This window comes from Chionomys nivalis, chromosome 3, assembly GCF_950005125.1.
Source record: "Chionomys nivalis chromosome 3, mChiNiv1.1, whole genome shotgun sequence".
Taxonomy (NCBI): domain Eukaryota; kingdom Metazoa; phylum Chordata; class Mammalia; order Rodentia; family Cricetidae; genus Chionomys; species Chionomys nivalis.
Window position 1 is genome coordinate 59,272,087 of NC_080088.1, and position 27,896 is coordinate 59,299,982.

Consider the following 27,896-nt stretch of genomic DNA (forward strand, 5'->3'; position numbering starts at 1 on the left):
GAAGCATTATGCCCCATACCCATAATTTACCATGTGAAAAACCTCAGCCTCAGAACTTATGCCTCTCAGGTGAATTTTGCTTTTGGAAATTCATAAACGTCTGTGTAACTTTGAGGGTTTAAAGTAGCATGGCTTTGTGACAGACTTCATCTTCTCCGATGTGGGAAGTCCTGTGGCCTTCCACCAGGTCCTTGCCAGCTTTATGCTGTTACTCTGTCGCTCACCATGTTAGCTACAAACAGGGATGGGGTGTCTGAACCCGACTCGTACAAATTCTCCGAGTTAGCTTTCTAATGCGGATGTGCTTCAGAAGAAATGCAGAGCTGAACCTATTCTCTGGGATTTGCTCCGTGGGCGTGATGGATATGGGAAGGACTTTCCAACTGCCCCTTCGGGGTGATCAGGTGACTGTGTGTATGTGCATGTGGTTTCAGGAGCGGCATGGGGGCCCAGCCACAGCAGGTGGGATTTCTTTAGGAGCTGGCTCCCACTTTTGACCAGTAATAGTCGGAAGTTTGAATTTTTCTTTTCTTGAGACAGGGTCTCTATGTAGTTTTGGCTTGTCCCAAATTCAGATTTTTGCCTGTTCCCGGGTTAAAGGTGTGTTAACAATACCCTGTCAACTTTGAACTTCATCATTGAGTTTTCTTTCTACTTGGCATGCCCCATCTTAATTTTTGAGTTAAGCCCTGCCTCTGTAATATCCATCTTTTCCATATATACCTGAAACCCTAATGAGGTCCAGGGAAGTCTTCCTCCCCGGCCCCTTCCTGTTACCTGTTTGCAGTGTCATTTGCCCATACCCCGCTAGAGTTATTTCCTGGACCCAGTCGGTCCTGAGTTTGATGAGTGCAGCACATAGGATCTGCTGCAAAGGGTCCCGCTGTGGACTGGTGCTGCACCTCCTGTGCCTCAGTTTCTTCCTCAGTGAAATGCGATGGCTAGGAGGCTTTAGTGAGATGGTATTTGTATGGTGACCATCCCGGTGTGATACACAGCTGTCTCCAGCTGTGCAGGTCAGATTAGTTGGCCATCCCCACCCCCAGGTCCTTCCAATGATCTGGCTACTCTTCATTTCCTTTCTGGTACCTCCTTCCTGCACCCTGACCCAGTATGAAAATCAGACCAGGACACACGTTACCAGTGAAAGTGTTTTTAATAGTTAAATTATTTAAATAGACTTTTCAGTTTCCATGGGAAATCATAATTGTATCATTTTTGCAAGAGCAGGAATAAAAAGAGTGCACACACCCCTTAGAGGGAACGAAGAGCTAGCACTGCACGCTGTCACCAGTCACTGCTGGAAGGGAGAGGAGCCTCCACGAGGCCTTGACCCACAGGGAGAACACAGTATAAACGCAGCACGCACACTGTACTCTGGTTGGAAGCTAAACAGAAACCTGCCAGCACTGGCAGGACATGTGGAGGGCTAGGGACTGGAGAACACTTTGAAGAAGCAGCCCCCTGTGTCAGAGGTGAGGGCAATGCAGGACTCGGGTGGAGTGGGCGAGCACAGAACAGGTGCAGGTGTGGTTTCTGGGCTCATACTTTGCTTTTGGGTGCTGTGTTCAAACGAGGAAGGGGAGGGTGGTGAAGGTGGCATCAAAGTAACACTGAGCTGGCACGTAGCTGCCACCTCACCTCTATTCTCCTGTTAGAGGGGAGAATTGCGCCCTGAGAAGCAATGAAAGATCTGGGCACAGACAGTAAGGATGCTGTTCAAGTTTATCTGTGATAGAATATCATTTTCCAAATGTGTTCTTCGAAATTATAAAAATAGTATTTTCCCCTCAGTATATTTAACTATCCCCTCCCATCAAAATTTTTTTTGTTAATTTTCCTTTATGGGTAACTATGCCTGTGTTTGCAGGTAGAAGGCAAGGCCACATCCTTTCCCCAAACCTGAGGCCTACACATAACATCCCCAGGTCACAGGGACCCTCTCCAAGACACTCTCCGGCACCTGGGCCAGGTGAGTAGGCCATATAGTCTGGGTGTCCTCTAGCCCTAGCCACTGCTGAGCTGCCTCTGAAGGGAGAGAAACTTCATACAACATTTGACACAGCCTGGGGTGGGAGCGATGCCTTCTGACTTCTTGTTCTGTTTGCATTTATTTACTTGGGAAGTGGGATGTGTGTAGATGAGGCTTAGAAAGAGAGGGACCAGCATGGAGCCTGTCTTCTACTTAATTGGAATGTGTAATATCCCAAAGAACACACAACCCTCCCCTAGCTGTGCCTAGGAAAACCAAAAACTGCCAAGTATGAAATGAGGGGAACAGACCCTGCAGGGAGAGGCTCCACGGCATGAACACACACGTACACACACTGACATACATACAGCATAGAGGAGCAGAAATGCCCTGCTGTGCACAGCTGTTTCCTAATATAGAGAATTTACAAAATATAGAATTTGGTATAGATCTCCAAGGTTTCAATAATACAAAATAAAGAATACAAAAAGACAAGTTGGGGTTCCCACCTCCCTACCCCAGTGGTATCCTCATTTGCTTGTATGTCTCTTACACGCATACAACTAGCATAGTCTAAAGAAGGGCACAGAAAACTTGTTTTGTTTTATTTAATAAATATTTTCTTTTGCTCAGAGCCACCGCTCCTTGCTTGGTGTCCTCTTGCCTCCCCCTCATCAACAATCCTGTTTCCCTTACAGGGCACTGTCTGTGCGTGGAGATGCGGACAGAGGATGGCACAGGCCACACCTCTCCAATTCCTGCATTCCTGCCCCCAAAACACCATCAGGGGCATGGCTTCTCCACAGTGCAAAAGCAGACCCTAGAGATCCCTGGATGCCCCCAGGTCAGCTTCGAGCCTGCCTACCTACCTATCATGGCCAAGGCCTCTCCTCAGGCCAGCCACCATGTGCCATGCTGCGCCACCAACGAAGGCTCCAGTGGCACCCCCACCATGCAGCAGCAGCACCTGTCAGAAAGGCTCAACTCAAGTCTAGCGGAATCTTCTGCCAAGGGAAGCATCTTTGGTCAGCTTGGTGCTCGCAGGACACTGGCACCCTGGGTCTTGGCCAAAGGCCATGCCCACCAGCAAAGGCAGAAGTTGCTTCTGAGTCAAAGTGGAAATTTTACCAGCACAGTTGTGAGGCTGGAACACAGGCCCCATCTGCTCATGGTGCAAAAGAAGCTGTCCCATTCCTCTGGAGGCCAGGCTGCTGGCACCTCGAGCTGGCATCTGCTAACTGAGGGGAGGCCCTCCATTGAGGAAGTAGGTCATCATCTCACCCTTGCCCTTGACCTTGACCACACCCCGGCACTCCAGCTGGTATGTGTTGGCGGCCAGCACCTGGTACATGTCTGTAGTGACCTGAGGAGGCAGAGGGAGGGAGAGGACAGACTATCAGTGACCTTACCCATGAGCTGCTGTGGGAACATCTACCTCTGTGTGCCTACGCCATGCTGCTGTCTTGAGAGTGGGGAAGGCCCTCCACCACTGGCTCTCGGGGACAGGGAGGGGCTCATCCATGGAACCTACTTAGGAGCAGAGTGGTGGTAGTTGTGGTCAGCACTTCCCTGTGCTGGGCACTGTGACAAGCACCTATGTGGGCCACTTAAGGTGCTAGCTACTTGGAGCACAGGCTTGGGTCCATAAACTGTGTGGCTTCCAGAGGAGCATTGTCCCATGGAACTCAGCAAACAGATACTGCCAATAGCCGAGGGAAGGACTTGGGTCTCTTAGAGAATGGCTCCATGATGGAGGGAGGGCAAGGCCTGGCACCTTGGACAGCACCCAACAATTCAATTGGGCAGGGCAGACAAATGAGAGGACATTCAAATTCAAACAGTGTGATACAGCAAAAATACCTTGGAAATGGTCAATTAGCACTTGTTAGAACAGGCCAGGGAAGTTGACTTCCCACAGTGCATTGGGACCTTCAGGTGTGTGGCAGTACATCTTGTATGGGAATGGAACAAGAACCACAAGTCTGCGGGAATTGAAGGGACTGAAGAGCTGTAGGCCCAGGGTCATGAACATGGCAAAGGATGGAGAAAGGGAAGGTAATTCTCAATCCCCTCATCCTCACCAGGCCTGGAAAACTGCAAGCCCTGCTGGGTGACCTTCCCCTACAGTTGTCTGCTCTCCTTTACTACTGGCTGGGGAGACCCAGGCTTCCCATTGGCACATTGGGTCTGTCTGCCCCAATGTGCTCAGTAGAGGTGACTGTAACAGGCCTGGGGCTCTGTCCAGGGTACTGAAAGCCTGACCCATCCCTGTTTGTCAGCCCTGACAGCCACATCACCCTGGGATCAGAAGAGAAACTCTGAGCTGTGTGTGGCCTGCAGTGAAAAGCTCCTGGTGACAGAGACCCTTCATGTGCATGCTGTGAGTGGTGGCTGTGCTTGGACTCACCTGGATGCGGTCAGGTACCCCAGTGCTGTCCATACGGCTGGCCACATTTACTGTATTTCCCCAGATGTCATACTGAGGCTTGCGAGCCCCAATGACCCCAGCCACTACGGGTCCGATGTTGAGCCCTGTGTGGAGAGAAGTCAGCCATACTTGTTAGGTGAAGGCCCACACAAACCTGGCTTGCTTTTGCTAGCATCCACCTTTTGGTATGTGGCAGGTGCTCCTGACCCCTGCTGGCCTGAAGCCAAGCTTAATCCCCCAGTCTCGGACTTCTCTGCACAATCCATTCATGTTAGTGCAAGAAAGCAGGGATCTGTGCACTCATCCACTGGTACTGTGTCCTTACCCCAACCCTTCCAAGCCCACTGCCATGTGTGCCCTCTTCACGGTCTCTAGTGGTGTCCAGCATAGTTCAATACCTTTTCCTTTTAAACATACAATATTCATGTGTCTGAGTGTATGGCAGAGGATGCTGGAGTTAAGGGTGGCTCACTGGACTTAGGTGCTGGGAACCAGAGCCAAGCACTTTGAAAGTGCTCTCTAAACACTAGGCAATCTCTCCTGCTTCTCAATGCCTTTTCTTAATCTTCCCTCTTGATCTATTTCAGCAGCAACTCAAAAAACCACAGCAAACTCACTCAAATTCACTGTCTCCCTTTCTAAACCATTGATGTTCTTGAGACCTTGCTCCTAGCCCATTTCCCTGTCCTAGTCTTGTCTCTTTCTCAAGTCCTGTCATGTGACTTTTTAATCCTACAGGCTATTTCTATGCTAGCGTGACCACCTTGCCGACCACATTGAGCTTGGTGGCATGGCCTTTGGAATAGAAGCCATCTAAGACTACATAGAGTCTGTCATTCCATCCCCAGTCTGGTCACTCCAATTGTTGAGACAATTTACAAAAGGGGGATGGGATGAGTGGAGCAACATTCATGAAACCAAGGACAGAGTTAACACGGACATAGGCTGTGTGCTGGCTACAGCAGCAGCCTGGCCCAATCCACAAAGCAGTGTGCCCAGAGGGCACAGTAAACAACCTCTTGAGGGGTAGCCCGATTCCCGACACTTGGGCCAGAACAAAATATCTCCAGGGGACATTAATGATCACAAGATTGGTTTTTAGTGATGCAATATTTCAGTTTAATGTGCTAATTTGAGAACTGAAATGCCAGTATTTTTGTGAATTACTGTTACTTAAAAAAATTGACATCTGAATCATTTATGACTTGAGACATACTCAGGGAGTTGATAATGCATGAAACTTTTGACCAGAACAAAGATCTGCTCTTTAGAAAGCATTTCCACTGCTACAAATCTCAAGAGAAGGGAGGACTGCCTCGACTGAGCTCCCTTTGCAGAATGAACTGGCAAACACGTTGCAGAACAGCCCCGTGCCCTCTGGGAGCAGCACGCTCAGAGCTATAGTTCTAGAAGTGTTTTGTGGATGGAGCAGGGGGCCTGTGTGAATGCAAAGATGGCTGTAGGTTCGCTCAACTCTTCTGCAGAGCTGAAACTCAAATAAAATGGTTGGAATTGATGATAGTGGAAAGCCCCTTTCCTGGCTAAGCCCTAAGTCTGATGACGTGGGTTCAATCTCTAGGACCTACGTGGCAGAAGTTGTCCTCTGACCTCCACATGCACATGTGTATACACACACACAAACACAAGCTCCCTTAAAGCCATCCCACAAGATATTTGCCAAAGATGGAGCCCAACGGTATAACTCAGAAGAGCACTTGTCTGAAGAATGTGAGGTCCCGGGATTAATCCTCAGATGCAGTCAAGTGAAGACACACAAGCTTAACAGCACATCACACCCTCCCTAGTGACTATCCCAGTGTGTGTGGACTACACAGCTTTCAGAGTAGTCGACTGGCCCACACCGAGAACTCAGAAGTAACCAACCCACTTACTGTACGATAGGGGCTAGAGAAAGATCACTGGCTGCTCTTCCAGAGAACCTGAGTTCAATTCCCAGTACCCACTTGGCAGTTCACAACCATTTGTAACTCCAGTTCCAGAGGACTGGCAGCCTCTTCTCCACCTTGCAGGTACCAGGCACATACTTGGTACACACACATACTGTGACAAGACCCTTCTGCACAAGAAGTCCTTAAGTTTACGCTGATTTAAAAGGCTAAAATACTTAGGAGGTTGAGGTAGGAAGGCTGTAAAGAGTTCCTGTCTTAAAACACCAGAAAAAGCTGAAATAAAATCATCGGCCAAAGGTAGTCCACTTTTGCCATCAGAGTATATGTTCAATATACTTATAAATTTGCAAATATGCTAATATCATGCATGTTTCATATCAAATGTAATGAGTATTTGGTTTGACTGCTTTTCATTTTTACTGAATAAGTCTGGTGTAAGACTGGCTTGGGATGGAGCATGGGATAGCCCACAAAGCCCCTCTGCCCCCCGGCCCCTCACCAATCTTCATCTGGAAGTTGTTGAAGGAGTGCTCATTGATGTACTTCATCTGGTCCATCAGCTTCATGGCGAAGTCTGCGAGAGCTTTGATGTGGGTCTTGCCAGCCTTGTCATAGGTGGAGTCATTGAGACCAGAGGCAGCCATGTAGGTGCTACCTATGGTCTTGATCTTTTCCAGCTGCCTGAACCGATCCTCACTGATGATCTAGACAGAAGGGGTTCAGACCTGAGTCACCCTCGCATGCTGGGGCAGTGAGGTTCACAGGATGGAGGGTGAAGTGGAAGTAAACACGGTAGCCTGGTTTTGTGAGTACCCTCCTTACACAGCCAGAGCATCAATTCAAGTGGGCTCCTCCACACTGCTCCACTAGACAGGGCCTCTAGAGGACAAGGTCACTAATCACTACCAGGTCTCATGCCCTTGACATGAGAGTTATGTGTCCCTTACTCATGAAAATCTCCCCTAACTTCATCTAGTGTCCCTTTTTCTATTTCCGGGCTTCTGGAAACTTCACAGACACTTTCACCTAAGGAATCACTTGAATGCCCTGGGGCAGCAGCCCTTCGAGCACTGCATATTCATCCTTCCAGATGGCACTCTGCTCCTGACGTGATGGAACCCTCCCTGTTGGCCTGCACATAGGACGTGCTCTGCAAAGATTTAAGGAATACATTAAGCAATGACTTGTTTTCCTGCCTGCCTTCTTCCTTTGCCCAGGTCCCTCCTGCTTCCAAAACCCTTCTCAGATACTGGGTCATCTCTGCCTTGGGGCCACTTGGGGCTCAAGTTCAAAGAGAAGGGCAGAAACCCCAGCTCCCACACATCTACACAGTGACCTTAGGTAGGACACTTAAGGTGTGAGGCCTTGGTTGTCTCACTGTAATCTATGCCAGGAGCCATGGTGGCATCTGGGACACAGCCAGGCTCCTGCCATCAGAGCCTCTGCCAGATGGAGAAAGGGGGCAGCAGGGACGTGTCGGGGCCCTGGGAGCACCTCATCAAAGTCTGCGATGATCTCATTGAGCAGCCGCAGGCACTCAACGCCCTCGTTGTTGGCCTCCAGCTCCACATAGAACTCAGAGAAGTTGGCAATAGAGGCGAACATGACAGCCACACACTCGCAGGACTGGTAGTATAGCTCATCATTGCGCCGCTCGCGGGCCAGGAAGTGGGCAGCCACGTCCTTGGGCAGAATGTTGTGCAGCAGGCGCCGATTATAGGCCTGCAGCTCCTCCATCTCCTCCTTCTCCTCTGTGGCCTGGGGATAGAGGACTCAGTGAGAAGGGACAGAAATGGCCCTAAGCACTCGGTGCCAACTGTCTCTGCTTCCACGTGTTCTCCAAACAATCCCACTGCCTCTGGCTAACAAAACACGTGGAAGAAGGGAGCAAAGAGTCTGCAGGTCTCCCCAAGACTGGAGCTGGCAGCTGAGAGGAGCCATGATCCAAGTCCACACTCCAAACAGCCCTCCACCACACCCTGACCCTATGTTTTCTCAAGATTAGAAAATGCAATCAGAAAAACAGTTTGCCAGAACGGCTCTACTAGACTGGTCCCTCAGGAACATGGCTCAGGCCCTGCCCATATCTACTTCCCATTAGAGGAGACTTGCTTTGAAGCCAGCCAAGGCCAACCACCCAGAAGGAAAGGTATCAGCCAGGGTGGGTTGGGGGGCGTCACCTCACTGACTTTGGTTTCCCCCAAATTGACCTGAGTCTGCACAGACGGATTTAATGCTGACCGACATGAGGCTGAAGTAGCGAGGCGGTTATACACAGAGGTATATAACCTCAGGTAAGGAGCCTGATCAGAGTGGCATGTGTGGATTACTGCGTGGTGTCAGCTGTATCCTCCTTCCTGACGGCAGACAAAATGGTCCCCTTCCTGGGAGTGGCTATGCGGGTTGGCAGGCAGAGAGAGTATCAATAGCAGAGATGTTTTAAAAGACCCACCCAGTGTCTTTGGGGCTTTCCAACACAAAAAGGTGTGTTTCAGTGCAGATTCCCTAGCTGGGTCATGGCTGGATCTCGGTCCTGGTCTTCCCTGTGGACAGTGGCTGTCCAAGAGAAGGATCTCCTCAAGGCTACAGAACCCAAAGCCAGAGGGCACGGAGAGTCCCAGGGCAGGCCTGAGAACCCCAGGTAAGAAGATCTCCTCTCCAGAGCTGGGTCACTTTTAGAACCACTGGAGCTGTGGCTGGGAGAACTCAGACTACACTGAGACCCAGGGACCTCTGTACACCTCCATCCTTTCTCCTGCCACCCTGTACTTCCAGGTAAGTCTAATGGTTTGCACCGACTTCCTGCCTAGCCTTTGCCCTGGGGACTTAATGTTCCTATGAGATGGGCACTTGGACCATGTCTCTCCCCATGAACGGCAGCCACCTGTGCCAGCCTCTGAGCCAGTTCTCAGCACACGCCCTCCTCCTAGATCGGCAGACAGGTGTAAAGGCACAGGGCAGTGAGGGTGGAGCGCGACAGTCGCGTCTTCCTTGTCAGGTCGTCTGCTTGCATGTTTCTGTTTGATGGCTGCTGTCCTCCCAACTCCCCAAAGCCCAGAAGAATAGGAGATGGAAAGACCTGCTGGCATCATAAGCCTGCTGGTCAGCTTCAGGGGAAAGCAAACATCGCCTGGTGACAGGGACAAGCCACACACACAAGCAGGGACACTGGAGTCAATGCCCTCCATCCCAGTGCATAGCCCTCAGAACCTGGGGAAGTCTGTGGAGGTAGGAGGCAGAGGGACGGAGGACAAGGGCAGAGGGGGAGCTTGAGGGGAGCAGGGACTATTTCTACCAACTCATCAGTCACTAGGAATGGTAGGAGGGTCTTGCTCCCAGGGTAGCACTGGTGAGCAAAGTGGGGAGGCCTGAAAGAAGTCAGAGGCACTAGATCAAAGAGGGGGTTCTGGAAGGAGCGCATGATATAACATTATAAACAACCAAAGTGGTGTACACACGGCAGTATACGTGCACACAGAGGTTCTCTCCATATCCATGGATACGCATCTAGCTGTGTTCTCAGAGGATTAGATGAGCCACTGAGTACTCAGATCTGTTTCTAAACATGATTCTCAACCAGGAAGAATCAGAAATCCTTGAAGGGGTCGCTGAGTCCTAGCCTAAAGCCAGAAAAATACTGAAAAAGCTGAGGCATTGTGCTGTGCCAGGAGGGAAGGGGGTGGTCGAAGGATGGTGGAGAAGTATCCCATGGCGGCCACCAGCCAAACCTACAGTGATGTGAGCGTGAAAATAACTAGGAAGAGGCAAATCATGACCTGTGGGCTTAAGGAACTGGGACCCGGTGATAACATAGATATGTGAATGAAGTAGATTAAAGGCCAGTACAGCTCCTAAGAATGCACTGCCACCTAGAAGGACAGAGCAGAGCATCACAGCATCTCTCCTGTGGCGCGCAGGGGCGGGGGGTGCTGGCTCGTTTGGTACTTGCTATAGTGACCAGGCTGGCCTCAAACCTGCAGCCATTTTCCTGTCTCTGCCTCCCAAGTACTGGGATTATAGGCATGAGCCATCATGCCAAGCTACTAACTGGCATCTCTGTGTGAGACACAGGAAAGAATCAACAGATGCAGAGGCTGAAGATGAGAAAACTGTTGTGACATCATACTGAAAGGCATACAGAGGGGAGAAGACAGGAGACCTGACGAGGAGTCCAGAGGGCTCCTAGAGAGGACCTGAACCAGAGTCAGGACAGCTGGCAAAACATGATGTGACCAGAGTGCCATGGTGAGTTCCTACAGGGAGAGGGGCAGGGGGCAGTGCGGTGCCTTGAAAGACATCCAGTGCTGATGTATGTGTGTCAGAAAGTAGGGGTGGGTACAAAACCAAAGTAGAAGAGCGGGACTGCTGGACCTCAGTATGTACTTCTTGCAGCATTTCTGTAGATGGGAGGTTGCTTTGGAGCCTGTCCTGGAACTAGCTCTTGTAGACCAGGCTGGCCTCAGACTCACAGAGATCCACCTGCCTCCCGAGTACTGGGATTAAAAGTATGTCCCACCACCGCCCAGCAAAGGGAGATTATTTGTAAAACTTGCCCAGGGCTGGGGAGAGACCCCAGTCCTAAAATGTTTGCCTTGCAACCACAATGACTTGAGTTCAGTTCCCACAGCCCGTGTGTTTTTGTTGTTTGTTTCACTGGTTGTTTTTAAAGCCAGGCATGGTGGGATTAACTTTGGATCCTAGCACCCCCAGGTGAAGATAAGCAGATCTCTGGGACTCGCTGGCCCTCGTGCCCTCACGTCCATCCGCATGTATGAGAAAACACAATCACACAACAAACACAGAGATGAAAATATGAAAAGAGCACCAGGGTAGTGGGGCTCTAGGGAGGAAACCAAAGGAAAAGACAACCTTCTGTTCCTCTGGCCCGGTGGGACAGAGCGGAAGGACACTAGTGACAAAGGAGGACTAGAAGCTTAAAATGGCTTTAGTTTAGTGAAGGGCCTCTAGTCAAAGCGACAGAAGTCTTGTCCCTCTCCCCAACACAGTCCCCCTTGCTACAGTGGAGAGACAGGGATCTCCACTTATCCCGGGAGGGTCAGATCACTGGAGCTGGGAGGCCTTGGCTCTCACAGGAACAGTGCTTCCCACCCTTTCTGGATCCCAGGCCTTCAGTGGCTGCAGCTGCGTCACCCAGCAGAGGCTAGCGACAGGCTACCTCTTCTTAAAGCCTCCGTGACACAGCCAGGGCGACCATCTTGGGAGCAGCACCCTGGGGAGCCATGTAGGAAGACAGAGGTGGAGGTGTGAGCACAAAATGGAAGGTCATGGGCTCTAGGTCCCACAAAAGCTGCTCCACTCTGGGAACTTTCTCAGAGAAGAGGGATGACAGTTGGTACCTCAGCTCACTGACAACCAGGACTTTAGGAGGGGGCATTCCCCAGGGAAAACAGCAATGCTCCTAGGTCCCCTCATTCACAGGGCACTTCCACTGAGGACCTCAGACCTGATGGCCAGATCCCATGCAGTATACCCTACAAAAGGGACAACCAGATGGCCAGCTACACACAGCATCCAACCAAAAGCGGGGTCTCCTGCTCAGTCAGCAATCTTGAGTTTCAATATTAAGAACTCTGAGACAGAAGGGGCCTGCCATGGTCCAGAAATAGGAGAGGACCCAGGAGAGATGTAGAGGCTGGTCAAGGCAGCAGACCTGAGTGGAAGTCTTCTTTCTCTGGGATACTCTTAGGTGCTCCCTCCTGGCCTTTCTAAGATGATCCATCAGAGAACAAGGCTGTCACTAGCATCTAGAGCCCTCACCTGACCTCTAGGTAGCCCTTCTTCCAGGTGACCATAATTCCTGGGTATGAGGCTGGAGAGCAGGGAGCAGACCTGCCAGCACAGGGCAGTCAGACCAAAGCAGGGTACCAAGTGCCAGGGAGTACACTGAGGCCGGCTGCGTCCCCATGCAGCTCTAGTCCAGGGCCACCCACCTGCAGTTTCCACAGGAAGTCAAGGCGAGCGGTGGACTCCACCTGCTGGGCATGAAGATACAGAGCCAGCACGAAGACAGAGATGACGATGGGTGTCACCACCTTCAGCGCCACCTTGGTCGCATGCTCAGGGCTGTTAATGAGAGGTAGACAGGCTTGCGCTCACCCTGGTACTTCAGTAGGCTCTGAGGACTCCCCAGCCTTCTTCCTCCCACAATAGCTCTCAGTCCTCCCCCTGCTCCTCCCCTGCAAGCTCCCTGAGGCACCTCCTTCAGGAAGCCTCTGGCAGTGGGGGCAGTGAGAAACCACTGGGTGAGCTCTCAGCTGTCCTACAGAGCAGCAGCAATAGGGCAGAGTCATGGTAATCAAGGCCAGCCTGATGGCCGTGTCTCTGAACAGTTGGGCAAGTCAAGCCTGTAATCTTACCCTCATCGGTAAAATGAGGTGATGCCCCCATTTCCAGACTTTAGTAAGGAGAAAGACACTGTACAGCGTGCTCCGTGAGGTACCAGGCATAGAGCAGGCCTCCCCAAGTGGAGGCTGTCACTGGATAGCCAGGTTCCTGCTCATCTGGTGCAATGCTCACAGAGAGTTCTCGTTCCAAACCTGCTCCACGTGCAGCACACAGCCCAAACCCTGAATGCTGGGACTGACTCCTGCCCACCCCTCCTGGATGTAGGGCCAGCCTCACAGCCTGTGCTTAACCTGTACCGGGAGCGAAGCAGGCTCTATCCCTAGTTCTATGATAAAGGATTGAGCTCGGGGATTCTGAGTGGAAGCTGGAAGTTTTAAAGCAATCTTTGGGGCATCATCTTAGGTCAGATGAGACTGTCATGGAGCCTTCAGGGCACCTCGCAGTATGGAGATCAAAACAGTCCAGGGACTGCCTTGACTGCCCCTGGATCGAGGGCCTCCTTGCCTGCTCCAGCTACCTCCTCCACTGCTCCTGATCACGAGGCCCCTCCTACCTGGGAGGCGGGGCCCTATCACAGAAGGGTGTCCACTCACCACTGGGAAGTCCCGTTGTTGCTGAAGTCTCTGTGAAGAAAAGTTGGGGAGACTGCTCAGCCTCCAGGCCCCCCTAACCCCCAGCCTCTGCTGTGTTCCCAAAGCTCTGCTCTGTTGCCTTAGTTACTACAGCGCTTGGCCCTCTGAGCAGTACAGCTGCAGAAAGCTCATCTTAGCCAGCATCTGGTCTCCCTGACCAAGGCTGCTCAGTTCTTACCCAAGACCCTGTCTGTCCCTGTCCCACAGCCACCTGCCTATGCTGTCTCAGCCCTATGCTGCCATTCAGAGGGAGTGGAGGGGAACCCTGCACCTGCGCCTTCCCAGATGGCCACTGCTAGCCACATGGCCTTGAAATAAGGGAAGAGCAAATTAAAGGAGGCTGTGCACGTAAATACACTCTAAATATATCGGGGGAAAGGTCAAATAGTTTTCTAATAATTAACAATTGTTTACATCTTTTAAAGATGATATGTTGGATATAGTGGCTATATAAAATTGTTATTAAAATTAATTGCACCTGCTGGGTGGTAGTGGCGCACGCCTTTAATCCCAGCACTCTGGAGGCAGAGGCAGGCAGATCTCTGAGTTCAAGGTCAGCCTGGTCTACAAGAGCTAGTTCCAGGACAGGCTCCAAAGCTACAGAGAAACCCTGTCTCGGAAAAACAAAAACAAAAAAATTAATTGCACCTTTGGTCTGAGGCATTGCTCAGTGGAAGGACACTTGTACAGTACAGACAAGCTTCCATCCCCAGCACCACAATAAAAAACTACTGTACTTTCTTGCCTTCTAAATTATAGCTACTGGAAAAAAATTTAAATTACACACGTGGCTTGCATTATTTATTTACTGTGTAGCACTGCCTAGAGTCAAACCAGGGTCACTGGACAGTAAAGGCCTCCACTGTCTACTTCTACCCCAACAGAAGGAGAGAGAGAGGGAGCGGGAGGAGGAGGGGAGGGAAATAAGAAGCCAGTATGCTGGCTCCAAAGCTGGGCGCGTTGGCTCCTAGCCAGGTGGAGGCAGGAAGATTATGAGTTCAAAGCCAACTTCCAGTACCCATTCCTCATGGCAATGCCTTCCTGTCATCTGCCCACACAGCCACCAGAAGTTCCTGTTTGACTCTGACATCCAGCCTCAACTTTCTCACATGTTGCTCTTGTGGCAAGACAAGGGCATTTCTGCTGGATCACCTGTTCTGCCCTGCCCGTCTCCACCCGACTCGGGATCTGCTCCTCACAGGCCCTCACAGCTGAGCAGATGAGCAGCCGAATCCCTTGCCTTCCCTAGCCCCAGTAGAAGCTGGCCCTGCCCTACGTCTGAGGTGAGCACTGACCAGCCAACTAGACAGAGAGGGAGGGGCCTGGTCACCTGTGGCATCCCCAACATGGGAAGAGGAAGGGGAACACAAGACCCTACAACCCCGTGTGCTTTGCTCCAGTACCCAGGCCTGGCACTAAGGAAGACAGACACCTTCCTTGCAGGTGCCCTATGCTGCCAGCACCCAGGCTCCTGTCATCCGTGCCACCCCGGACTCTCCCCAGATCCAGCAGAGGACCGAAGAAGGTGCTGCATACATGGCATTGGCGGTGACCAGAAGGTCAGCGTTGTCAAAGAGGGTGACGCCGGGCACCTCGACAATGAGCACATAGATGAACTCGATGGCCAACATGAGCACCAGCTTCCCGATGCAGCTGATCTGCAGGAACACGGAGCAGGCCAGCAGGCTGAGCAGCACACTGTAGGTGAAGTACTGGAGAGAGAGGGTCTGTCAGATCCCAGGAGGCCCTGGGCCTTGCTGGCCCCTTCCCACCTTCACCTGACCTGGGGGTGGGGCTGCTGGAAGTCAGCCAGCAGGGGAGACAAAATGCCAAGAGCCTGTCTAGGAAACTGGAGGTGGACTCTGGGATGAAGTGGACCCAGAAGTTGGTACAGATCAACTGTTAACAGGTCAGCAGATCACTGGCATAGCTCCAAGCTCAGGCTGACCTGACTCATGCTCTCTGAGCCTCAGTTTCCCCGTTAGTAAAGTTCCCTTTCATATATGTCCATCCATGAACACCAATGGTGCTATGCCTGGCACCGGCAGCAACTGCAGGGAACAAGGGCCCCACCCTGAGCTGCAGTTTGAACATCGACAGTTCTAAAACCCACAAGGACTTTCAGAATTCCCCCAGCTGAGGGGACACCTGAACGACATGCCAGATGGTAAGTGCCATCTTCACTCCACTTCCTGTGACTGTTCACACACGTGACTGCAGAGGCAGTGCTGTCTGGCCATCACCTTCTGCCCGGCCTCCTCTGTGGGCATGTGGGAAGCAATCTCCTAAAATCTGAGAGTGTCTGCAGGCCCAATACATTGGTTCTAAATGAGGCTTCCCAAGAGAGACCACCTGGCCCTGCACTATGACCCTGGAGCCAACTATGTCCTTTACTGGCTGAGGTGCTGAGCCAGCTCATCTCAGGGCCCTTGTGGATCGTTCATGTCCTGGTGCCAGTTCCAGACTTCAGTATCAGTATCTGTTCTTTGGCTTTTACGTCCGGGACCATTATTTCTGAGTTTTCTCCACTCTCACTGTTTCAACAGTGTCTCTGCCTCTGGGCTGCTGCCGGCTGGTTAGTGACTAGCTGTGAGCAGCCCCGGGCTTTCAAGAGTCAACGGAGTACTGTAAGGGGGAGGTCCCTGGTGATTAGATGGGTTGTGGAACAGCCTAAAGTCAGCACCAGCATCAGAAAGGAGAAGACAGGAGAACCTGCCCAGATAATTCAGTACTAGAGTCCCATCTACCCGTCCTGTAGAGGGAAGGCCCTTACCATTCAGCCAGTACCTGGGGTATAGAATAGGCAATGCCTACACCTCAGCTATGCCGTGAACGCTGACTTTGCAATAAGGAGGCTCCTGGTGTATGGAAGGGACTGGGAGAAGGGGCCTTTGTGGCTCCCACCTTGCCAGATCTGTGGGGCCAAGTGGGCAAGGACAGGAACGCCTGCCTCTGCGGCCATCCCCACACCCTGTCCCCATCTCTCGAACCTCTGGGAAGTTGCAGTTGGGCTGGGGGCTGCCACAAAAGCCCTGCTCGTCACCCAGGCTGTAGTTGAAGGCCGACTCCATCACGTGACACGCGTTGACCTGGTTCACCGTGATGTTGTACTCCATTGCCAGGCAGCCCACCAGGTTCTTAGAGTTGCACATGAACTAAGAGGAAGGGGGGATTGAGGTTGCTCAGCCCCTGCAAGCCAGGCTAGGGAGGCCCATCCCACACAATGGTGGGCAGTACCAGTCCACCCTGTCTCCGAAGCACGGCTATACACACACCAGGAACAAAAGAGGCACCTGAAGGACAGCCTTGCTCTGGCTACAGACATGGCCTTGTAATTCCACACTGGGGACATCCCCTGTACTCTTTCTAGTTTGAAAACAAGGAACTGAAAGCCTGTGTGAGATGCTAACGACAGTCAAATTAGACCGCAGCCTGAGATGGAACATGAACTTCCAGGGAAATGCTTCCCCTGGTCCACCACGGGGCTCCACTGGTTTGAACCCACAGAGCTAGGGAGGTACCTGGAGGCTATGGAGGTACCCACCATGTTGACAAAAGCTGAGAGGAACACCAGGGTGATGGTGAACACCCCAACCAGGGTGCTGTTTGTCTTGGATCGCACGATCTTCCTGGAGAGTGTCTGCAGGGGAGTGGGGAAGAGCTGGGAAGGAAGGGGAAGACACAAAGCAGAGTTCAGTCAGTACCCTTCAGACAGCCCTGGAGCTCAGCGGCCACACCCTGTCCTTAATGCGGCTCTCCAGACTTTCCTGAGCTCGCTAGGGTTGCACAGCCCCAGCCTCACAGTACTACCTGCTGCTTCAGCCTACCAGAGGCAGAGCCTCAGCCCTGGCCAGGGGGACTGCCAATGGCACGCAGTCCACAGGTGACAGAGGCAGGATGAAGGAAATGCTATCCTGACCAGATAGGAAATGGCAGAAAAGCCTGTCACCTGTGGTGGGGGCCTGAGCCTTGGGCTCCAAGCAGGGAGAACATTGGGTGTTTGAGGAGTTGGGGTGGGAGAGGCCCTCCTGGGAAGCTTCATGGAAGGAATGGAGAGTCAGAGAGGGCCTCAGAGGAGGAGAGGGGCCTGGAAACAGGAGGGCATTGGTCGAGCATTTTCTTCAGCACGAAGGTTCCATGGAGCCACCATTTGGCTGACCCAGATCCTCCTATATCCTCCCTAGTGAGACAAGCCGTACATCTGCTCCCAGACCCTCTGTGTTTTTAGCAACCCAACCAAATGACAGCCTGCTAAGCCTGTCCTGTCACCAAATCTGACACACTTCACTGGCGCCATATACCACACCCTCCTCATCTGTTACACAACCTAGACTGACAAAGATGTTGACAGAGCAAAGCAGGGGACCTGGGCTTCTACAGTTCTACCACCTCAGCTGTGCCGGTGAGGCCAGTCTGCTGCCGAGAGTGCAAGTAACCTTGGAAACCCCCAAGGACAGAGGGTGGTGGGTATGGAGGGGCATGGGAAAGGAGGCAAAAAGCCTGTGCTCTGGGCTGGTCTGTCCTCTGTGACCCTGAGCAAGCCACACTACTTCTTGGAAGGATATCTGTCTGTCTGGGCACCTTAATTCTTTTGGTTAAGGAGAGTAGACATCCACAGGTCCTCAGCACCCCTGGACATTTCAAGAATATGCCAGGCCACCAGGTCTATATCTGTTACCTAACACTGAGGGCTGGTAAGTTGACATCAGAAGCTACTTCCCCCGTGCCCCAAAAACAGAAAAGAAAAAAAAAAAACAGATAAGTTAGTTTTCATGAATTAAAAGATTTTGTAGAGAAAATAAATTCAAGAAAGCAAAATGAATACTAATAAAGATGAGGGGACATCAGAGCACCCATGTGCTGTTGCAGGAATGGCCAGATAATGCTCCTGCTGTGGGCAGGCTGCAGCGGTATCTTAAAAATTAAGGGTAAATTGTATTCAGCAGTTCCGGCCCTGAGTTTATACACAGAATTACTGGAAGCAGGGACTTGAGCAGACCTTTGAGCATCCAAGTCCACAGCAGCATTGCTCCTAATTGGGTGGAGATGGAGAAGCACTCAGATGTCCATCAAGTGAAAAGCAAAATACGCTGCAGCCACACAGTGCATGTACTGAGCCACTAGACAGAACGACCTGAGGGCGCTATGATGTAAGGGAGCCTTGGAACCATTATGCTAAGTGAAGGAAGCCAGTCTCAAAGGGCAATCTATTGTACGAGCCAACCCCTTTGTATGCTGTATGGGGAGCATGCAAATTCAGCGGACTACGGTGGGATGGAAGGAAGGAAACGAATATGAGGCTTCTTTTAGAATGATGACAGCGTTCCAGAATCGGTACCAATAGTTGCGTACACTGATACACCCAAGACTCGTGGATTACAAATCCGTCCACCTTTATACAGGTACAGTGTATGGAATGTGACTTGGCATCTTCATACAGCTTTCATTTTTCAAATGATAACTAGCTTGTATCATGTTGACAATAAATAAATAAAAATAAAGAAGACCCAGCTGCATAGCTGAGTGTTCTCGCTGGCTCCTGTGTCCTGCTGGAAGATGCCAGCCTTCTGCATGAAGCTGTGCTGAGGTGCCAAAGGAAGGCACGACAACTGGACTGGGAGAAAGGGAGCCACCATTCTTTCCCACTGGTAGGCACAGGCCTGGGCTGCTTCCTAAGACAATAAGGTTACTACGAAGACACCGATGGAGCAGCTGGAGCAGGCACAGAAGGAAGGGGCTGTACCCAAGACACATGGGTAAGTGTGCTGTCACTGGAGGTGACCAAGACCAGCTGGCTTATCTTATGCAGGATCCAGGGAAGAGATTTTGACCTCAACAAGATGGCAGGACTCACTGCTTAGGTCCCTCCACACAGATTCTCTGAGTCTGGGATAGTGATAGTGGAGAGGGGCCTAGTGTTTTTTTCGAAGAAGAAGAAGAGTACCAGAAATGCCAAGAGGGGCAGGAAGGCTACATGTTGATTTGCCCTCTATGATAGTGGCAGCAGAAAATAGACTGGATGAGGCATACTAGGGGCTGTGGGGGCTCCAAAAGAAGCTGACACACTGAGAAGTGAGACCAGGCCTGGGGACAAGATGAAGAGCCCAGCACTGAATAAACCTTCCCAAGAAGTTTAGATGTCTGTGCACGGCACCAGATAGGTGACGGGAAGGTGAACTGGGCCCAAGGCTGAAGGTCAGCCAGAACCCTTCATACAGGGAAGGGAAACCCTGGCACCCAGGGAAGGTGATCAATTGACCTATCCTGTCCTCAGGCATCTCTTGGCAGAGAGGACAAATTAACAAAGGAAGCCTGGGCGTTTGTGGGAAATAGGGAAGCAAATGAAGTAAAGTAGTCTGGCTGCGGCTCACTAGAGCCTGCACCCATATGACTGAGGAATTACCACATCTGAACCCTGGCCCGCTCAAAAGCTGAAATTCGATGGGGAGATTTAGGCATCCTTTTAAAGGGGGAATGCTTCCCAAGGGCAAACAGAATGACCAGGAGGTCACAGTCCAGCCAGCTCCGGTCAATACCACACAAGGTGATATGGTAACAGTTACTCCTTCCAACCCAATCAGCCTTCCAGGGACTCGGTGATGAGACGGTCTGCACTCTGGGGGAAGCATTTAATATTCCCTGCATGTATCTACCCAAAGGTAAGCATTCCTTTATATCATTGTTATGAGATAGGATCTCACATAGCTCAAGCTAGCCTCAAACTCACTACGTAACCAAGGATGGCTTTGAACCCGATTCTCTTGCCTTCACCTGAGATAACAGGAATGCACCACCAAACCTGGTTACCTCTTACACACCGTAATGCACAATCATGTTTTAGTGCACAGCATAAAGGAGGAAAGAGGAATTCAGTGGAAATAGTTTGTAATAGAAATATTTTCTCCTGTTGGCTTCGGTTTTGCAGAGTGGGAACAAATGAGGAAAATCTGGATGACCAGAGAAAGTGGGGAAGGAGGCAGCGGGAACAAGGGTGAGGAGTCCTGTCTACATAACGTGTGGTCGCTAACCTGGAGCGGCAGCTTCCAGAGTTGACAATATGTGGGGTTTCTCAACACAGATGCAAAGGAACTGAGTTCAGCTCCCAACACCCACAGCAGGCAACTCACAACCATGTGTAACTCAAGCTCAGGAAATTCACTGCCCTCTGAAGGCATATATACGCACACACACACCACATACACAATTTAAAAGGAAAGCCTTTTCTTAAAAGGATATATTCTCTTTAGGATTTAGAAAAAAGATAACTTAAGAGTGTTTTAGCTATAGTATGCTTTAAACAATTGTGTTTATTTTTGAAGACAAGTTATCATTATATAGCTCAGGCTAGCCTTGAACTCTGTTTCTGTTATCCCTATAAAGCTCAGGCTAGCCTTGAACTCTCTATCTACCTGCCTCAGCCTTCTGAGTGCTGGCATTACAGACTTCTGCTGGAATGCTCTATCTGTTGTAATGTTTTTATTGTAGTGAAAATACCCCATAAAGCTTGCCATTTCCATCATTTTGATGTGGCACCCATTACAGTCACAACACTGTATAGCCATCGCTGCTACCTATCACCAAAATTCCTTCACCACTCCACACAGAAGCATTACCCACTAAGCAACACCTCCCCATTCTGCCTGTGTGAGTCACCTCTAATCTACTTTCTGTCTTATAATAGAAAATTCCGTATTTGAAATAATACAGTATGTGACCAGAGCCGCCTGGCTTCTTTCACTCAGCAGTGTCTCCAAGATCCATCCGCATTGCATGTGACAGGACACTGCTCCCCTAGGCACTCAAACATTAGTCTATCACAGTTACGCGCCATTATTTTATGTTTTGCCCTCTGATGATGGACACTGAGCTGCTCTCACCTTTGGCTATTGCAACAATTTGGTGTCTTATTATGATGTCCACGGATGAAGAAAGTGAATTTATTTCCCTTTCTTCCTATTTCTTATGCATTTATTTCACTGTTTATTAGGGCCAAACAGGCCTAGCGGTCTTGACAACTCCAAGGCCAAAGCAGGAGGTGACTGAACACAGAGCAGGAGGTCCCAGCCTGGAGGAAGGACAGCCAGTGCTTGCCTTTCACTATAGTGAGCCACCCACATCCTCTCACATGGCCCACGCTCAAGAGACTGACCTCGAACCCACACACATAATCCCTGAGGTCCTTACTAGACCTCACAGCCACTCCACCAAGACTTTTGACTACGGGGCAACTAAGCAAATAGATTAAGGAAGGGCCCTGTTTTGAGGGTGGAGAGTCCTTGACTCCCTACTGATGGAAATGAGGGAAGGGGGCAAAGGAAACAAGCCTAGATAATTCCTAAGACACACTTATGGCCCGGGGTCAAGTACTGCCTAAAGATACAACTTAGACAGGGGGCCTGGCATGCCCAAGAGGAATGGAAGATAGAATATACAACAGGAAGCCGTGCTCCTTGGTATCCCCTGTGTGGCTCTCTCTGGGGCCATATCCCTCATGTGCATGCTAGGCTCATCCTTAATCTCAGAGAATGTCCCTTCTAGGGCACCTGGGCCACTGAAGGCTATGTGTAGGGGTCTCCTCCACCCACATTCTCTAGCAACTGTTCATTGACCGATACTGTGTTTCAGGTTCCAGCAGCAGTCCTCTGGTCCCATCCGACACTGAAGCAGCAATGGCAACCTTGTCGCAAAGATCAACAGGGGCTTAAAGAGGCGGCCAACAGCAAGTCTGTAGTCTCCAGACAGGCTTGCTGTCAGTGTCAGTCAAGTGATGTAGACCAGCATCACACACTCCCTTGTCTATTACCTGAGCCAAGTGTGACGCTCAGGTCTTGACGGTGGCCTCTGCCACTGGTAGGAGGCCCTCTAGATGGCATGTGGAGGGAGACTTACCTTTACACAGGCGTAGATCACGGACACAAACACCACCAAGGCCAGCAGCAGGAAACACGACAGGTAGAAACTCAGCATGAACAAGGAGCTGGGGGAATTAAAATGGTGAGAAGAAGCCTCACCCTAGTAGGAGGCCAAAGTCCCACTGCATCCCTGGGAGCCTGCTTAGCATCCAGGGCTGTCTGCACAGCTCTTGGGGCCAGCAGCTCTGAAAACAGTTCCATTTCTCCAAAAGCCAACTGCTCCATCCTTCCCAGCGTTCCCCAAGAAGAGCTCTCTCAGCAAGGGCCCATGTAGGGCTATGTTGTAATACGGTCCATTCCTGCTCTCCCCACCCTCCGGCCACCCTCATGGGGACCAGCAGCCCATAAGGAGCCAATGGAGAGCTACAGAACACCTGGTCAATAGTGTGCCTCGTAGCAATTCTCAGGGCGCTCAGGCAGCATGGGAGAACTTATTTAAAAGTCGCCTGATTATCCTTACTCATCAGCACTCACGGGTTGATAACTGGGCCAAAAAGCAGACCTGGTAAGTGGTTGTCACGTCCGCTGCCCAGACAACTCCTCTCTGAGACAGCATTGCGTGTATATCTAGCCCGTCCCTTCCCATTGTCAGGGCCCCACAAAGAGCCCTGCCCAATCTTAGTTCCCTGATTCTTAGGCAGTCCTGGTTTCCCTGAGAAGAGAGCAGGCCACAAGGGGGCAGGAAGCCTGAGACAAATGAACTGCGAATACTCTTCCTTCCAGGAACCCTCTCTGCCCTCCCGGGGCAAGAGCTTGTCTAGGTATAGAACACGCACAAGGCTGCAGGTGGTGGGGATGGCCTCCAGATGCCAGGCACTGTTGGCAGGTTGTAGGCTATTGGAGGGGAATACTGAGCCCTCCTGGGGAGGGGGCACCTTCTCCTGGCTTCCACAAAAACAGCACTCAGCTGACTTCAACAGGGAACAAGGGGAGAATTCTTCTGAGGGAAAGAGAGAGCCTGAAAGTGGCTGTTAAGGCTTCCCCAGTGGGCATGGTTGGAATGACCTGAGTCAATACCTTGGCCAGCTGGAGCTGTGGTCACAGGCAGGAGTGATGCTAACCACTGTAAATAGGGCAGGGAGCTGGCATGGCCCCAGCCTTCAGCCTTGCTGCCCTAAGAGCCAATGACAAAGGGGCAGGACTGTGCACCTGAGCTAACGGACTGCCAACTGCTATGGGACAAAAGGCCTAGGATTCTCGTTCATGTACATGGTTATCACCTGTACCATGTTAAAAAAAAATGGGGTTGAATGACCATGAGGACCCACAGTTCCACGGCTCTGAGCAGCCTCCACGCAGGGGAATGGACTGAGCTGTCCAGCAGGGTTAGCCAGCTGCCAATGTCTGGTTTTCACCTGAGGTGTCCTGACAGTCAACAGACACGTACGAAGGGGCATCTTTACACAACGAATGCCATAGACATAAAAAGTGTTAAGAAGGCAGAAGTAGGGCAAGCAGGATGGCTCAGTGGATACAGGTGCTTGCCACTAGGCCTGACCACCTGAGTGCCATCCCTGGGACACAGTGAAGGGAAAAGAGCCAACACCTGAAAGCTGTCCTCTGACCACCACACACATGCAATGGCTCATGAATGTGTGTGTGTACATGCACGCACACACACACGCACAAAAATACATAAATGTAATTAAAAAAATGTTTAAAAGAAGGCAAGAGGTCAACATGTGGCTCCTCTGGTTAAGATACACCGGGAAGGACAGACACGTCAGCCATGCTGGGAGAAGGTTATCACAGCCACGGGAATCTAGTCAGGAGGCTCTCAGACACGCCCAAATGAAAACATTCTGCAAACCACCTGACTGGAGTCTCATTAATACAGACACGGCCACAAAGACAAACAAGGCTACAGAATTATCTCCGACTCGTTAAGAGCAAAGAGACAGATGCAGCTAACTGTAGTGTGGGGACCCAGACAGGGAAGGAGGAGGCAGTGTGGCTTCTGGAACAGAAAAAGGGCACAAAGGGGAAACTGAGGAAATGGGAATTGGGTGTAAGGGTCAGCAGGCTGAGCATGGTTACCATGGTAACTTGTGAAGGAGGCTGTCAACATAGGGGGAAATGCAGGGAGGCTATGGGCAAGCTGACCATGCAACGTCTGCAGCTTCTAAGTAGCCCTACAATTATTTCAAAGAGAAAAGTAAAGTTTGGGTTGGGGACACCTCAGATCAAAAGTGGCTTAGAAGGCTAAGCCACATGGAGCCCTGGATCCCAAAGAGACCCTGACTAGAAAGTAGGAAGACATTTGGACATCTGGGGAATAGTTTTAGAAATTTGAAACTGATTGGGTACTAGGTGATAGGAAGAACTGTCGTTGGTTTTAGTTGATGTGTCAGATACTATGCGTAAGGAGAAATGTCCTTAAAATAGTTGTCTATTGCCTATGGGAAAGAAATGTCTGTAAGTTAATTTTTAAAAATCAGAAAAAAATCCAGGTGATAGTGGTTATCCACCACCGCTAATCTCAATACTCCCGAGGCAGAGGCAGGTGGAGCTCTGTGAGTTCAAGGCCAGTCTGGTCTACAGAGTGAGTTCTAGGACAGCCACAGCTACACAGAAAAATCCTATCTCAAAAAAAAAATCAGAAAGAAGTAGCTGAAACTAACAATTGTTCTAGGCAAGGAGTGGCAGTTGTGTGTGTGACTCCCATGTGCTTGAGTGATTAGATGTACACACATAAACACACCCATCATGAATACACATATATGCACACATACATGGGACAACATACTTCTCTCCTAGGTGTGACTCCTGTGAATTACTGTCATCTAAACCTCATTTCAAAACCCTCTGTCCGCTCCCAGGTGTCCTGAGTGAGCTGGTCAGTCTTTGTTAGAGTTCCAGTGTGCCTCTTGGTAAAAAGCCTTCCTGATGCCCCTCCTTTGAAATACTTTTCAGTAGTAGGAAAAAAAAAAACTATCTTTTAAAGACACACACACACACTTTTTTGTGGGGCAGGGCGTGCGAGAGCTAAAGGTCACCTGGAACCAGAGTGGCAGATGCTTTGGGTGACCTAACCAGGTCTGAGAGGAGGTGGTGACAGAAAGGGGTCTCTTGTGCAGCTGAGAAGTACCCAGGGAGGTCTCCACCCAGGCATGAGCACTCACCTCCCCAGCCCAGAGGTAAACCCCCTGACTTCCTAGATCCACAGAGAAAACTAGGAAACCTCCCTCCCAGTCTGCACACCAGCCCACACTTCCTTTTCTGTTCCCTTCCCATTCTGGGGACCCTGCAGCCAGAAGAGGGAGTGCATGGCATGGGGGAATACTTACTGGGGCACGACGGTGACCTGGACAAAGCAGATGAAGAGGAAAACAAGGGAGGCACATGCCACGTAGGCACCAAATCGGTCGTCCACCTGCTTGGAGTACTGAGAGGGATGTGCACAGTGAGCTCGGGTGGCTCCGGCCACAGTCTGCTACAGCGCAGCCAATCCTAGTAACCCAGTCCCCAGGATACCCTACTCCAGGACAGAGAGCACATGGAGCAAAGCTAGGTTTAGATGGAGGGCAGTCAGTGTAAATGCCTGTATGGTAGAGCCTGTGATGGTGACAGAGGCTTGGGATTGCTAACCAGTCATTTTATGCGGGCTGACCCATGATGAACACAGTTCACAATGATCACCCACGGGGGTCCCAGGCTGCTGTGGTTTCTCCTTCCAGGAAACGCTCATCTCACTCTGGGAGCTCCTGTGATTTATTCAAGGTGCCAGCTCCCATTCTCACCTCCTGTGACACCACCCAGCCACACAAATGCTGAGGGACACATCAGTCAGGTCTACTTTCCTTTTCCATAGATGTGCTTTGCTAGCCAGGCCTTCCTTCTTAATGCTGGCAGTGGCTCCTAGAGGCCATTTCAACTAGATGCTGCAGCATAGCGGGGCTTAGGATAAAGGGAAGTGCCTGGTGGCCCTGTCACCACTCCACTGGGTGGCCCATTGGGCTGTTCAATCTAAGGTGGGACAATGCAGCACCTGGAGGTTCTGATGGGCCCCATGAAACTGGCTGGTTCCATGAACAAATTTACAGCACCCTCTGTGTGGTAGATGCCACTGTGTGTGTCTGAGAGTTTAATTGGTCCTCACTCTGATCCTGAGGTAGGTAAATATCTCCAGAGAAGGAAACTGAGGCACAGCAATAATAAGATGTATTCCTTTCAATCAAGGTAATCTCTTGAGAACTCCATCTGGGGTTCTAGTGTGGCCTCACAGGTTAGGACACTGGCTCTGGAGGTGACAGGAAGCCATTCTGTGGGCTGCACCCTGTGCCCTGTCTTGGTTCTGCTGGGGCCCCCTCCTGGGGCCATACCTTCTTCTCTAAGTCGGGCTCCCTGAAGGTCAAGAGGAACTTGCGAACATGTTCAGACCTCAGTCTGTCAATGCTCCTGGCATCAATGGCCCGGCCCAGAAACTCGTCCACTTCATCCTCAGGGTTGGCACTTTCCTGGGCATTCCTGGAAAGCAAGGAGCAGACAGATATAGGCAGGCTGACACCCAGAAACACTGTCACATGGGTATCTCTGCATGACTATCTGGACTGGCCAGAGACACCTGGCAGACCCGCTGAGAGTTGGAAGGGTCAGTGGGTTCTGAGCCCAAGCTGTGTTCTTAACTGCACATGACAGAAGGTGCCCAAGTCCCAGAGGACCTTGCTGGCATTGTAGATTACTATTGAAAAATTTAATTGTGTTTGTTTTGAAACAGGGTTTCTCTGTGTAACTGCTCTGACTGTTATGTAGATCATGCTGGCCTCAAACTCAGAGATCCACCTGCCTCTGCCTCCCAAGGGCTGGGATTAAAGGCGTGCGCCACCACTGCCTGGCTGAAGATTTTGTTGTTATTCTAACATATAAGCCTCTTTCTTTACCCTCTAGCTGTCTCCTCATCCTGAAGCTAAGGCTAGACTGGTGGGTGGGCTTCCTACCACAGAGACTGTGGTCCACCTGCACTTGAAGCAGGAACAGGATCCCCTTGGGAAGCATCCTTACGGTGCCACATTTAGAAATCTAATTTCTCACAGTGGAACCTGGTCTCTGAGTACAGTCTGGCAGTCTCGAGGACTGGGAAGCACAAGAGGAGGAAGAGAATGTTCCCTCCGGATACTGGGTACACTCAGGCCCTGCTGCCAGCGTGCAAGGTCTGCATTTTCCTGGAGGAGCTGTGAAGAGAGAGTGCAGCCTCTAGGGCTGCTGCTCCTGTCCCTGCTGAACATCTGGTGCATGAAACGGTCAAGGGAGGAGGAGGAAAAACGGGCATGCTACTCACTTGTCCTTGGGGTCTTCAAAGCCCTGAAGGAGAAGGAGAGAGAGGAATGTGAGAACAGAGAGCCAGGAGGACATGCAGGCCTGCGGTGGCCACTGAGTCCATCAAGGTGGCTGCATCTCATGGCTCTCTGCCGGGGAGCACTGTGATGAACAGAGGATGATTTGATGAACACAGTGGGTCCTTCCTAAGGCACAGACTTGGTGCTAGATGCCAGGGTACATTGTGATTTCATCCTATCCACTGGCACAATGCCCACCCCCTCCACCATGACTCCTTATATTCCTTGGGCCGCTCCTCCTTCCTCCTGAGCCCTGGCTTGAAGAGAAATTGCTGAGCTGCTCAAAACTTGACATGTGTTCACACTCATCACCACACCCATGCATGTGTGTCCACACTCA

At 51.0% G+C, this 27,896-nt stretch overlaps 1 protein-coding gene and 1 long non-coding RNA gene across 2 annotated transcripts in view; one reads left to right on the top strand and one right to left on the bottom strand.

Annotated features, from left to right (window-relative positions):
- Window positions 1-282: 282 nt before the first annotated feature.
- Adcy5 (adenylate cyclase 5) overlaps window positions 283-27,896 on the bottom strand; it is a 145,217-nt gene continuing 117,603 nt past the window's right edge. Inside the window, exons 9-21 of the mRNA XM_057764262.1 lie at window positions 27,499-27,521; window positions 26,543-26,687; window positions 25,508-25,605; window positions 22,198-22,285; window positions 16,853-16,969; window positions 16,299-16,463; window positions 14,845-15,020; window positions 13,270-13,299; window positions 12,262-12,394; window positions 7,805-8,068; window positions 6,810-7,014; window positions 4,380-4,504; window positions 283-3,335 (exon numbers count right to left, since the gene is read on the bottom strand). Coding sequence (XP_057620245.1) covers window positions 3,207-3,335; window positions 4,380-4,504; window positions 6,810-7,014; window positions 7,805-8,068; window positions 12,262-12,394; window positions 13,270-13,299; window positions 14,845-15,020; window positions 16,299-16,463; window positions 16,853-16,969; window positions 22,198-22,285; window positions 25,508-25,605; window positions 26,543-26,687; window positions 27,499-27,521 — 1,698 coding nt within the window. The 3' untranslated portion in view covers window positions 283-3,206. The remainder of the gene's footprint in view (window positions 3,336-4,379; window positions 4,505-6,809; window positions 7,015-7,804; window positions 8,069-12,261; window positions 12,395-13,269; window positions 13,300-14,844; window positions 15,021-16,298; window positions 16,464-16,852; window positions 16,970-22,197; window positions 22,286-25,507; window positions 25,606-26,542; window positions 26,688-27,498; window positions 27,522-27,896) is intronic.
- Window positions 8,076-14,895, top strand: LOC130871080 (uncharacterized). Its single transcript, XR_009056817.1, has 3 exons — window positions 8,076-10,555; window positions 14,369-14,591; window positions 14,752-14,895. It is a non-coding gene; the product is annotated as an uncharacterized LOC130871080 (long non-coding RNA).